The 13,420-nt window shown below is 59.9% G+C and overlaps 1 protein-coding gene across 1 annotated transcript in view; it reads left to right on the forward strand.

The window, feature by feature from the left end:
- The first annotated feature begins 291 nt into the window (after window positions 1-291).
- NEURL1B (neuralized E3 ubiquitin protein ligase 1B) overlaps window positions 292-13,420 on the forward strand; it is a 33,514-nt gene continuing 20,385 nt past the window's right edge. Inside the window, exon 1 of the mRNA XM_017341583.3 lies at window positions 292-471. Within this exon, the coding sequence (XP_017197072.2) occupies window positions 441-471 (31 nt within the window). The 5' untranslated portion in view covers window positions 292-440. The remainder of the gene's footprint in view (window positions 472-13,420) is intronic.

A 13,420-nucleotide genomic window follows, 5' to 3' on the forward strand; every position in this document is an offset into this window, starting at 1 on the left:
CCTTGGAGTCCAGGCCACGGCCGACCGGCCTGGCTCCACGCGGGCACCCAGCTGCCCAGCGCGCCTTCCCGGCCCGGGCGCGGGAGCGACGAGGGCGGGAGGTTCGGCCGAGCCTCTCCCGCCGCCCGGTGCAAACTTTCAAAAGATGCGGCGGCCGCGGCCCCGCCCCTGCACGGTTGGAGGCGGCTGGAGGCGGGGGCGGAGCCGGCGAGCCCGGGCCGATGGCTCCGCCTCCTCCTGCCGCCGCCGCCGCCGCAGCCGCCTCCTTGCCGGCGCCCACCCCAGCTACCGCCCGCCTGCTCGCCTGAGCAGCAGAGATGCCCGGGAGCCCGAGCCCAGCCCCGGCCCCGGCCCAGGCTCCGGCCCCCGGCCAGCCCCAGCGTTAACCTCGCGCGCCCCGGAGCGGGCCGCCGCCGCGGAAATTCGCGCCCGAAGCCGCGATGGGCAACACGGTGCACAGGACCCTGCCAGGTATGCGCCGGGAAGCCCTGCCCGGGAGGTGGGCGCCGGGCTTGTCCTCTCCTCCGGGAGAGCCACCCCCACGCCCCTCGGAGCCCTCGACGCTCCCGGGGCGGGAGCCTAAGGTGCCGCCCGGACCCGGCTCCGCGCGCGCCCCGTGGCTTGGCTTTGCGCTCTGACAGGGCGGCACCGCGTCCTGGTTACCTTGGGGACCCCCGTTCTCTTCTCCCGACTTGGGCCATGCCAGCACAAGGGCGGGTGGGGGTTGATGCCGCCCCCCCCCCAACCCCCGCCTTTGTTCCAGCCCGACGGAGCTGAGGAGCGAGTCTAAGGCACCCCGGGCGGGCGGTGACTGGAGCCGGGCTTCCGACGGCCAGAAGCCGCTGGTTGCTCCAAGACGGCAGAGGCCGGGGGTTGCGGGGCAGGGGTGCTCGCAGGGGTCCCCGGGTTTCCAGCCGGCCAGCGCCCCAGTAGCCCATGTAGCCTGGGCTTAGCCGCGTTCCTACGCGCACCCCGGCTGCGCCCCCCTCTGGTGTCCGCTCAACTGGGGGGGGGGGAGGGGGCGGGTTCCTTTAGCCCCCTGGGAGTCGCTGTAGCAGAGCGCATCGCCCCCTAGTTAAAACCAACCCAGAATTCCCGGGCATGAAGTGAGAGGATCCAGAGATGGGGTGGGAGTGGGGAGGCAGAGGAGGCTTTACTGGGAAGCACCTGCGATTCGGGGAAGAGACCCGGTCCCCGCCGGGCTCTGTGCAGTCCGAAAAATGGCTTGGCTGTCCCAGTGTCTATCCCAGTTTTACAAAGGAAGAGATTGAAGGGCAGAAGGATGGAAGTGAGTTGTGCAAGGTCACACAGGTGGTAGAGAGTCACGATTGGTACCTGTGTCTGTGTACCCCTGTCCCCCAGTCCCATACCTTGAGTCTTCAGAAGTATTTTGGACAGAGCCCACGTCTTGATCATCTTGTATTTTGGATTAGGGTTGGGCATGCATAGCATCCTTGGGGGTGGGGAGGAGGGGAAAGGGGAAGATGAGCTCTGTGTGTGTGTGTGTGTGTGTGAAGTACAGAGGCTCTGCTCGGTGGGGAAGCTATTCAGCGGTGCAGCAAATTTAGGATGAGGTTTTAGGAGAGGGACACATGGCCCCATTTCTGCTCTAACCTCCCACAGAGCCTGTGCTTGTAGGCTTTACATGCAATTATTAAAAATAAATAAATAAATAAATGCTTCCTCCCCCTGGAGGGGACTGTGGTGGGTGGTGCTTGGGGGAGCCCTCGAGGTTCCCAAGGCCGGCATGTGGAAAAGGCGCAGACTTTCTGCTTTGGAAGCTTCTGGGCAAGTTTAGGGTGAGTGCACTTGAACCTTCCAAGTTCTCAGGGAGGCGAAGTCACCAGCCAGCCAGTGGCTGAGGGAGGACTGGCTCCCAGATCTGCTGGCTGGAGGGTGGCCTCTGCCACCCACAGCCAGCCAGGAGGTGTCCGGGGATGGCGGCCACGTGGGCAGCGGATCTTCTCCTAGGCCACACAGACACCGGGCTCAGGCACTACAGCACAGGGCCCTTGTTTGGTTTCTTCATTAAGAAATGTTTATGCTGTTCTAGTTTAAAAAAAAAAAAAAAAGCCATTCTCCCACCTGTGGGTCAGCCTTGGGATGAGTGACAGGGCAGCCAGCCAGTCGCCAGGTGGGCTAAATACAGCCAGAGACTTGTGTGGTCCTCATGCCCCTGGGCGCCGGCTCTGTGGCCTGGGCTGCCCTGGGGTGGGATTATAAAGTGGGATTATGAGGTGGGTTGTCCTGTGCTGCAGCATCAGAGGGTGGGACGTTCATACTTGTTGTCTGTGCCTTGTAGCTTGCACTGGATTTGAGGAAGGGGTCAGCTAGGGACTCCTGAGCTGTATCAGCTTGCAGGTGCCAAGAACATGAGGGGCCCTATATATTTTTTTTTCTGATCTGTGACCAGTTTCTTGCACACACAGTACCATTTTTTATATCCCAGTGCTCAGCAGGTGATGCCTCCCATACCTGGAATAGCCTTTCTTGTCTAGTCCATCTTTCAAAATCTAGCTCAGTTGTCTGCTCTTCCAGGAAGCCTTCCCTGACCACCCCACAGTCCCATCCTTTGCTGCATTACCTGGATACCTTCTCAAGTCTGCTTGTTCATCTGACCACAGTGCATTGTCGTCATCACCTGTCTCCACGACTTTCCTTGGGGTTCCCTGAGGACAGAGCCCACGTCTTGATCATCTTGTATCCATGGTTGCCCAGCTCGGAGCCTGGTGCTTGGCAGAGGCTCAGAGGCTGGTGGTGGAGCACAAATGTTGCCTGCATCTCAGAATACTTGGCTCAGTCTTTGCCCTGTAGAATCCTGGTGCTTTCGCTCTCAGGAAAAGGACACATGCGTGGGGTTCGTTCTGTGGGCCTTGAAATAGAGAGCTGGCATTTGCTGAGCACCTGGACTCCGTGCCAGGCTTCCTGCATGTGTGGCTTCGTTTCCACGCCCAGCCCGCTTCTCCTGCAGGCTCCTGCGCTTGCTGAGCCCTCTCTCTGGAACATTCTTCCCCTGGAGCTCCGCAGGGCTCCCCTCTTGTTTCCCCTGGGTGTCTGCTGCAGGTGGGCCCTGCCTTTGCCCCTGCCCCCCCTTTGTCTTGCTTCACAGTTCTCCCCAGCCTGTGTCACCCCGTGTGACTCACTGTCTGTATAGTCAGCCATTTATCGCCTGCACCGGCCCCCCCGCCCAGGTAGAGTTCGGTCTGTTTTGTTCACGCTGTCTGTTCAGCGCCTGGAGCAGGGCTAGTGTGGGGTATGTGGGTGCCTCAAGAAGTTCACAGAGCAGGGAAGTAAAAGATGGGTCTATTCTGCCACAGAATGTTTTGAAATCCGTGCCTTCAAGGGGTCCCCAAAAAATTCATGGGAAATGCATACCATGCAAAACCAGTGCCTGGATTTCAAATTTTTTTGGTACCAAAATCAACTTATCTTTTGATTCCATTTCCCCATGAACTTTGAAGGCACCTGCACTTGTCGAATGAATGAGTTGAATTCTCCCAAAAGTCCTGCAGGGTAGGGATGCTCATCCCATTTTACAGATGGCAAACAAAGGCTGATCAGAGAGGTCAGCTGGCTTGTCCCAGCCCACACAGTTGGCAGCACCAGCATTGAAATTCAGGCTTAGTTAGCTCCAAAGTCCTGCCTTCTTCCTCTGACATGCCGTAGCCTCCCACGTCAAGGTTAGATAACACTTACTGGGTGTCCCGTGGTACACATGGCCTGCCTCACTGTGCAATAAGGAAATGTCAGAGAAAGGGGAGGTCCTTGGCCATCAGTGCAGGGCAGCCCGCTCAGAGCCCATCCGTGTTTTCAGAGGATTCATGCCTGCGTCAGCACGGGAACTTGCATTATTCAGCTCCTGCAGTGTGTCTTACCCGATGCGACTCAGTCCTGCAAAGTCAGAAGCCATTCTTCTCCATTGCACAGATGAGAAGACTGAGGCACAGCGAGGTTAACACACTTGCCCCGACTCACACAGTTAGGCAGTGGCAAAGCTGGGCCTTAAAAGACCGAGGTCTGTCTGACTTCTAGCGCCACATGCTCCTTTCTCGGCACTCCACTGGCCTTAATCAAGGTTCAGTCAGGGAGAAAGAAGTGTAAACTGGTGAGGGTTGTGGAGAGGCCAGTGTTCCAGGACAGGGGTGGGCGGGAGGAGGGACTCGTCCCCTTCTCCCGCAGCACATTCCAGTCCTTTCTCTGCGCGCCTTTGGGGCTCACCTGGAGTTCTGGTTGGAGAAGAGGCTGGATTCAAACTGCCCACTGGGTTTAATCATTAAGTTGGTCCATGCTTGGCCGAGCCCACAGCCCTGTTGAGTGTTAACGCAACCATCGCAACCATCGATTGTCCCAGTATTTGGCGCGAGGAAAATGTGTAGACCCTGCTCTGGGCCAAGCCCTGGGCTGTCTGTTTTACAGCCTTGTAACTGCCCTTTCAAGGGGACTATGTTTGTGCCCGTTTTACAGGGCAGCAAATGGAGGCTCCGAGCGGTAAAGGACAAAAGCACACAGGATGTTAGGGGGAGAACGAGTCTTCCTGGACAGGCAGTTGACAAACACTGCGCCGGGCACAGGGACGGCACACGCCACACTCACAGACACCCTGCCCGTGCAGGCCTTTTTCCATTCAGCCAAGGGAAGGAGCCTTCATGGGTCAGACCCGCTGCTCCCAGTCCCCAGCTGGGCCGTGGGGAGTGAGGGCAGTGGCAGTCCCTTTCCTCTTTGTACGTCTCTTCCTCCTTCTCCCCACCAAATCATGACGTAAAGTTAACTTGGGCTGTCTCTGCCCGCTCTGGTCCCTCTGCCTTCCTCCCACCTGGTCATTAAGAATCATTCCGAGAGCAGAGCTGAGCCATTCAGAGCGACAGCCCTTAAGCCCGTGTGGCTGTCAACACAGGCCACGGCTCCCAGGTGAGGGCTGCGAGGCTACAGGACTGCTGAGGACTGGTGCCATGCAACAGTGGAAGTAGGAAGAGGGGATGGGGGTCTGTCTGCTGTGTGGCCCCAGCGGCGAGCCTGCAGCCTGGAGGAGCTAGGGCCTTCCTCTGTTTTTACCCTCTTCCTGTTCCCTTCTCCCCCACCCCCACCCCCATCACCCCAGCTCTGGGAGTCAGGGAAGACTTCCTGGAGTAGGTGACATTAGAAGGAAAGCCCAACTGAGTGCCTGCCTCCCCAAACCAAATGTCATCTCACTCTGCCTGCCTTTAGGGTCTTTTGTGACTCAGTCATCGCAAGGCTATCAATACCTATCTGGCACCTGTCGTGTGCCAGGCCCTGGGGGTGCGGCTGTGGGTACAAGGGACAGTGCCTATGGCTCTGCTGGAGCTGGCCCTGGTGGAAGGGAGCCACGTGCTCTCATAGGCTGGGGCAAGTTGACAGGTACTGCTTCCCCGTACCTAGGAGAGGGAGCAGCCCAATGCCCCAAGCAAGGCTTGCTATCCCCGCCGCGGGCTGCCTGCCGTGGGTCACGACTGGCTTTGGAAAACACTCCTGAGTGACACAGAGTGGAATAAGAAAGAAAGCGATGGAATGTACTCATTCGGTAGTATTTCTGCTTCCTATCCTCTTGTTTCCATTGTGCACTTGTGTGTGTGCTGCACGTGAGTTGTGTGTGCTGCAGTGTCGGTGTGTTTGTCTCTGCGGGGCCTTGGCAGAGTGCTGGAGAGTCGGAGGCCACAGGCGAACCACGCTCTAGAACGCAGATGCTGGAGTCGGGCTGCCAGGGTTCCTGGCCGCCGTCTGCCTCGGTTTCCTTACCGTCAAGCGGGGAGGCCGGGGCAGCTCCCTCGCTGCTGGCGGTGATGGGAACTGAGTGGAGCAGAGCAGGTGCCCAGGACGGTAGCTGTCACGGTCAGCTTGGCCTCAGGCCTGCCCTTGGGGTCTCTGGCCGAGAGATGCCCGTGAGTGTGGAACCCCAGGCCTGGGTGGGAGGCGCCCCCTTCCTGTGCACTGTCAGCAGTTCCCAGGGTGCCTGGGCTCTGTCCTGGACTCCTGGCTCCTGAGGAGTCTGCAGGTCACACTCTGCAGGTGTCAGTGTTGACCAGGCCCCCAGGCTGGGCCCCGCGCTGGGCTGGGGAACCCAGTCTGGGCTCAGTGAGTCCAGTTTGAGCGGGAGAAACCCACCAGTGACAGTGAGTGGTGAAGGATGCTGGGAAGGCTTCCTGGTGGAGGTGTGCTCTCTCTAGCCAAGACTTCAGTGAGGAGAAGGGAATGGGAGAAGCTGTTCAAGGCAGAGGGGCTCTGTGTGCAAAGGCTACAGCAGGTGGAGCAGGACACATGTTGGGGAGCTGTGGTGTTCTGGGGGTCCCCGAGCAAGTGGGGATGGTGTGAGAGGTGGTGGCAGTGGTGGCAGTAGAGGGGGTGGAAGAAGCATCCTTGCAGGCCAGGCTGCTGGCAGGAGGCGTGGATTTGTCCGCCGGCCTGCTCCCCACTGGGATAGCAGAGGGCATTTGGCAGCAGGGGGCGGAGCATCTTCCCAGAGCTGGACGGCGAGGGCTCCTTAGAACAGGCTGTTTAATCTCGCCCAGGACAAGCAGCCGGCTCGGGCCCTCTTTTGGACCAAAGGGCTTTCTGTACTTTGCAATGCTCTCTGAGCACTTAAAATAGAAGGGCAGAAGCCCAGGTATGTGGCTAGGGCTTAAAGCAGAGAGGGAAGAGGGGGGACACCCAGCAGCTGCCCACAGGTAGCCGGCGCTCACCTGGGCAGTGCTGCAGGTGGGCAGAGCCTGGGCTTGCTTGCCCCTCCCCGCCCCTGCCAAGTCCCTTGTCTGTTTCATGCCATTTAAATCACCAGGATGAGCCTCAGAGGGGTCACAAGACCTGCCCTGGGTCAGGTGGCCAGGAAGTGGCCAGGGCACAGTCGCATCCCAGGCCTGCCAGGCCCCAAGCCCCTCCCCCATGCTGCCTTGGGGCTTCCTGGGGCTTCCTCTTGTTCGCAGGTCCCTGCCACCAGAGTGAAGCCTTCTGTGGAAGGGGTGCATTCCCCAGCCTAGCCCACCTCACCCCAGGCCTTGGACGATGGAACTCAAAAGGTGGACATGGCCTTGGACCACTTGCCCTACAGGGGAAGGGATGTGGCTGAGCTTTTTACGCCTTCCTCCTGCCCAACCAGAACACAGGCTCTTGATGGGTCTGTGGGGTAAAATCCCGGCACTGTCTGCCTCCGCCACCCCCCATTGGCAGATGTCCCAATGCGGCCCACACCCCCTGGCCCTGAGCCTTGCCTTCCAACCCGGGGCTCCAAGCAGCCCCCAGTAAGTCAGCAAGCGCACAGGTGTGTGACAGCCTCGGAACATCCTGCCCGGGCGCTGTACCGTCCTTATCGGCTGAGCTGGTAACTGCTCCAGCCCGAGTCCTTCCCACCTGGGCCGAGTCCTGGCCCGGCTCCATGCTGAGCAGGGGTCAGGTGCTCCCAAGGGAGACAGAGAGAGACTGTGAGGGACCCCAGGGTCTGGCGTGCAGAGCTTCAGCCCCTTGCCAAAGCAGGTCGGGGACAGCTGATGTCCCGAGGGCTTTCTGGAAAGTGAAGTCGGGGCTGTCCCCAGGGAAGCAAGGAGTCCCCAGGGGACCGCCACAGTGGGACAGCTACCTGCAGATACGATGGGAAAGGGACCAACCACAGCCATGACCAGTGTGTGCACATCCCTACACGGAGGCAGTTCAGTCAAAGGAGGGACTTTCTAACTGCGGGGGCTGGCAGGGCGTGGAATGGGGAGGAGGTACCTGTCGCAGGCATGTCACTGAGGTTCACAGGTGTGGCAAAGGCCACCAGAGCATCTGGTGGATCCCAGATGAATTCATAGCCCCTTAAGGTGCCTTTTGACCCTGGGGTCTTGAGGGGTTGATATGCAGCACTCTTCCGATCCCCTGTTTGTCCCATCTTCCCTCAGTCTTCCTGCCACTTGTGCATGGCGGTGGGGTTCAGGCCCATTTCGTAGATCAGGACACTGAGGCACAGAACAAGGAAGCCACCTGCCTCAGCCCTGGTGTCTCCCCACGCCCCAGCGTCCCAGCCTTAGCGCTTTTTCAGCCCCCGCAGCAGGTGCTTCTGAGTGGGGTTTGGGACGGCCACGCTCGTGCCTTCTCCTCTCGTTCCTGATATGGCCGGGGCTCAGCACGGCTCCAATCCAGCCCCCGCCCCGCCTCAGGCAGCAGGAGAGGGTTCTGTAATGGGTAAGCCACTGGGGAGCGGGTGCGGCGGGGGTGTGTGGGCTTAGCGGCGCTCGGCAGGATGCCTGCTGCTATTAGAAGGTGCATTTTGTTGACATCCTGAACATCGCATGCTGTTGATACCATAATTGCACTCCTTGGGCACATGGTTTCTTTCCTTTTGCCCCGAGGATGATGGATTTATGAGGTGGGTGGGCACCCTGTCCCGGTGTCTCCCAGCCAGGGCTGCTCGGTAACTTTCCACGCCAGCCAGGCGGCTCTTCCTGCTGCTCATGGCGCTCCCTTTCCTGCGGCTGCTGGGTTGTTCCAGGGCAGGGGTGGCAGCGTGGAATTCCCATGTGTCTGGCAGTGGCACGGAGCCTCTGTCCTTGCACACGCTCACCCAGGACCCACAAGGGCCACCTCCCGTGGAGAAGATGGAAGCACGAGGACAGGAGCCTTGCACAAGTCATGCAGCAAGGACAGATCGGGGCTTGGCTGGCCCCTGAAAGACTGGCTCTGGAGGCAGTCTCGGGTTCGAATCTCGGTTCCACCCTCTGTGAGCTTCGTGGCCCTGGGCAGGTTGCTTCTCCACTCTGCATTTCCATTTCCTGTCTTTGGGGTCATGATGGCTGCTCCCACCCCCTTGGGGTTCGGGGTTGCGATGAGGGCTGAACGGGAGATTCCATGGGAAGTGCAAGCCCAGCCCCCGGTCGGGGCTCCAGGCAGGAGACATGCACTGCAACACATGAGGTGGGGACCAAGCAGTCCCGTCACGTCTGCAGAGAGCTGAGTGTGCCTGGGCTCTGGACTCAGATCCAAGTGGATCCCGACCCTGCTATCTGGGTGTGCCATGACCTGGGGCAAGCTCTCTAGCTGTGTGGGCCAACTGTCCACATCTGTGAAATGGGATCCTAGGGCTGGAGCGAGGTCCCAGTGAGCCAAGGGCTCTCAGATCACCGCAGCCTATGGGACAGCGACTCTTATCAGGGCTCCAGGGTTTGTCATTTCTCAGTGTTCTCCCTTTACTTCTTGGGGAAGGGGGCAGAGGTCCGTGCAGGCTTCCTTCGGGCATCTTTGTCCCCACTCACCTGCTCTCTGGGGCCCGGCAGGCCCTGGAGGAGGAAGCCCCGGTGATGGGTGAGGGGAGGGAGGAGAGGAAGCAGTATCTGCAGGGTGGGGCACAGAGTGGGAGAGGCAGTCTGATATCAGAGTTGCTTCTTGGGGGAAGGAAACCAATGCAGTCGACCTACTGTGTGCCAGCACCATGCTCTGTCCCTTCGCTGCAGGGCTGGCTTCTTCTGTCCTTGGGAGCCGAGAGCCAGGAGCTAGGCTGTGTTCAAACGCTAGCTCCATTCTATCCAGGCTGCGTGGCCTCAGCACCTCTCTGAGTGTCCCCTCGGCGCTGGGGGGAGGCTCCCATAGATGTCCTGGGTAGGTCGCCTCCCCCATCATGCCCCACCCCCAAGTCTTTCTCAGACCTCAGGGACGCTGGGCTCCGCCCCCCCTTCCACCCGCCCTGCCCCGCCCCTGTAATCAGTTTTCCCACTTTCCTTTTTTAGCTGCTCTGCTTATTGTTCATCCCAAGTTCCTCCTGACCGTGGCCTTGGAGCAGCTCCACACAAGCTGATTGATGACATCCACCCCAGCCCTGCCCCGCCCCCAGCCAGAGCTTCCTTCCTGAGACCGAGCAGGGCCCTGGCTCACCGTCTTTGCCGGGAGGTAGCTTGAGCTCTGTGTCCCGAGTGCAGCCTTATGCCTTGCAGGTCAGCATGTGAGCGAGCCCCTGGGGCCAGCCCGCACCTTGCCCAGTGCCTGGCTCCAGGCGCCCATCCTCCTCCAGCAGGCTCTGCACCCTGAAAAGCAGGGCCAGGGGACCCACTGTTCCAAGGCCCAACTGCTTGGGAGGCCCTGCCAGGTGCTTGCCTGGGGCTGGGTTTCAGATCAGCCAGCCAGAAGGGCATCACCCAGGCTGGGGGGGTGGAGTGGGTACAGCTATCCCCCAAGGCAGAGGGAAGGAGACGCTCAGGTCTGGCAGATTGCGCCAGCTCAGCGCACGCAGCAGCTGCCAGGGAGCGCCTGGAGGAGACGCAGGCGCGCAGAGCAGCCCCACGCCAGCCGTTGGTCGCGGCGTTCAAAACCTGGGCTGTTTTGCTCACGCCTCCTCTGCCAGGTCATTTTGACAGGCAGGCAGGCAGGGAAGAAAGGAAACCCCGGGGCTGAAGCTACTTCTCCAGGGATTTCACGGGGATTTCTTCTCTGCTTCCAGCCCTTCAGTGCCCCCTAGAGTTTTCTCGGAATCTCTAAACTCCCATGCATGGCCTTGAAGACCCTGAGGGCTGTAGCCCCCGACTCCCGCCCCATTCACCCCTCTCCCTTCTGCTCCGTCCTCCTGGCAGTGCCCCCAGTGCACACTCTCTCCCCTCCAGACCTTTGCAGGTGCCGTCCCCTCTGCCTGAAATACACTTCCCAGCCCTTGGTCCTCTGGCTGCAGAGCAGCTGCCCCGCAGCCCGGCCCTGGGTGCTGAGCACCCTGTGTGGTAGGGGTGTCTGCTTGTCCCCACCACCACCACCCCAGGCTCTGGGGGCAGGGACAGTGTGAGGCCGGTCAGCGTGAGCCCCACTGTGGCCAGCGCAGGCCCAGGCACAGAGCAGAAGCTGTGTCCGTGTCACCTAGGAAGGAAGTGGTGTGCTTGGGGAGGAATGAGTGCGGGCACTTCCCCCCTCTCTCCACCTCAGAGGCCCTGGCCTGCGAAGCTGGGGTTTCCAGGGTCACTTTATCGAGAACCAAGCGTGCTGAAGGGGCCCAGTGGAGGGTGGAAGCCAGCATGGGGATCCCAGCTCCGGCTCAGCAGCTTCAAGGGGGTGTCGGGATGACCTCACCCTGGGGACTCTCAGAGCCCACCCAGCCAGGCTGCTGTCCCTTAGCCTGCTTCCCAGCCGCCTCGCCGCCCGGCCCCTGGCCTCCCTCTGGGGCCTCCTCGCAGCTGTTGCCAGTTTTGTTTGCAGAGCCCAGGGGAGGGGAGCCAGGTCGCTTTCCAGCCCAGGCTGGCCCTCTTCCACCTAGGGTGCTGGCCAAGCAGGCCTCCGAGACAGAGCAAAGTCCCGGGAAACTGGCGCCTGTCACAGGGCGCCTGTCACTGCCCTGTTTGGCAGAGGGGAGGAAGCGGTTATTTTTTTTATCCAGCCCACTTTTAAACCCACCAATGGGAAAGGAGGCCACTGCCTTGAGCTCCTGGTGTGGCGGGAAGCCTTGCCTTCTCTCGCTAGAGCTCAACCCGCCACATGCATGCCTGTGTGCACGCGCACACACATACGCACACACACACGTGTTTACATAGTACACGCCCCATGTTGCTTCCCACAGCCTTGGCTTGCATTTTGATTTGTTTTAACTTTTTATTTATTGCATTCAAAAGGCAAAGAGATAGCTCCCATCTGATGGTTCACTCCCCAAATGCCCACCAACAGCCAGGGCTGGGCCAGACTGAAGCCAGGAGCCCAGAACTCCATCCAGCTCTCCCATGTAGATGGCAGGGACCCAAGGACTAGAGCCAACACTGCTGCCTCCTCCCAGGGTAGGCATTAGCAAGCAGCTGAAGTTCAAAGTGGAGCTGGGACTGGAACCCGGGCTCTCCGACCTGGCATGCGGGCATCTGCACGCAGCATCTAGGCCACAACACCTGCCCTGTTGGTTTTGCATTTTGGACTTGGGCCAATGTCACTGGAACCAGAACTTTCTCACTCAAGGTCCACAGTCTGAGCACGGAGGCGGCAGTGAGGCCCGGGAAGTAGAGCGCTGGATGTGGGTGTAGGGCTGTCTCCAGGGGCAGAGGCCTTGCACAAAGCACTGTTGCTCCTGACAGCATCCACGACCCCTGTCCCCCAGCCCCGGCCGAAGGTTAGAAGTGGCCACCTTGAGGAGGGTGGGAGGAGGACACCAGCATGGTCCCCCCGAGCCTTGGCTTCCTTGTCAGGGAAACAAGGTCAGCAAAAACTCCCCAGCAGGCTCATCCTGAAAACAAAAGCCAATCAACGAAGGCATGGGCCAGGCGCACGCAGGGGCAGTGATTCGCCAGCAGGGCAGGCAGCACAGGCCGGTGTCCCAGTGGGCAAGCCCCTTTGCCCAGTGGCTTCTAGGCCCGACGCCACCTGCTGGATGCCAGGGACTCAGTGGCTGTTGCTTCCCCACCAACCTCCTGGCCGGGGGGTGCCCTTTCCTCTGGCTCTTTTTAGATCAAAGCAAGGCCTGGGCCGGGGAGATGAGTGAGGACCATTCAGGAGGTGGTGTGGTGCACATTTGGGACACGGCTGAGATGGCTTAAAAATAGGCCTGTGGCCTTGGACATCAAGGGGAAGCAGCCCGGGGACTTCAAGAGGCCTTTTCTGGCCGAGGTCATGAGCCTGCCACGGGAGAACCGCCCAGACTGTGCTTCCCAGCGGCACAGGCGGTGTTGAGCAGGGGGTAGGGAGCGGAATCGCTAAAGTGATGGCAGGAAGGGAGTAGGTGTTCACTGGGCACCTGCTAGGTGCCCCACCTGCACTGTGGGTCGGACGAGTCGGCCTTGTCCATACCCACGGCAGCCCTGCAAGTGGGAGCTGTCTATGACTTGTTTTCTAGGTCCGGGGGGGAGGGGCTGTCCAGAGAAGTGAGGTGCAGCCCCCAAGCTCACACGAGGCGGGGATGGCATTGTGGTGCCCTGGGTTAAGCCCCCACTGTGGCGCCGGCATCCCGTATCAGAGTGCCAGCTCAAGGCTAGGCTGTTCCGCTTCTGATCCAGCTCCCTGCTAAGGCGCCTAGGGAGGCAGCAGAAGATGGCCCAGGTATCTGGGCCTGTGCCACCCATGTGGGAGACCCGGATGGAGGGCCAGGTTCCTGGCATCAGCCTGGCTCGGCCCTGACTCTTGTGGACATTTGGGGAGTGACTCAGAAGATGGACAGATGACTCTCTCTCTCTCTCCTCTCTCTCTCTCTCTCTCTCTCTCTCTCCTCTCTCTCTCTTTCACTCACCCTGCCTTTCAAACAAAATAAATCCTTAAAAAGAAAAATAGACTACAGGGAGCAAATGATAAAAATAGAGTTTAAACTTGAGCCTGACTGACTTTCAAGCTGGTGTTCTTCTTAGCTACCTCTGAAGTCAAGATTTACAAAAAAAACACAAATGGGCAAAATGGAGGCAAGCAGCTCACTCAGCGACGGTCCCCGTGGGAAAGGGAAGTGGCCGTTCACTGAGCATCTACTATGTGCCAGCACTTGGACTAGGGTCTGTCTTAA

This window comes from Oryctolagus cuniculus, chromosome 6 (genome assembly GCF_964237555.1).
Source record: "Oryctolagus cuniculus chromosome 6, mOryCun1.1, whole genome shotgun sequence".
NCBI classification, from domain to species: Eukaryota; Metazoa; Chordata; class Mammalia; order Lagomorpha; family Leporidae; genus Oryctolagus; species Oryctolagus cuniculus.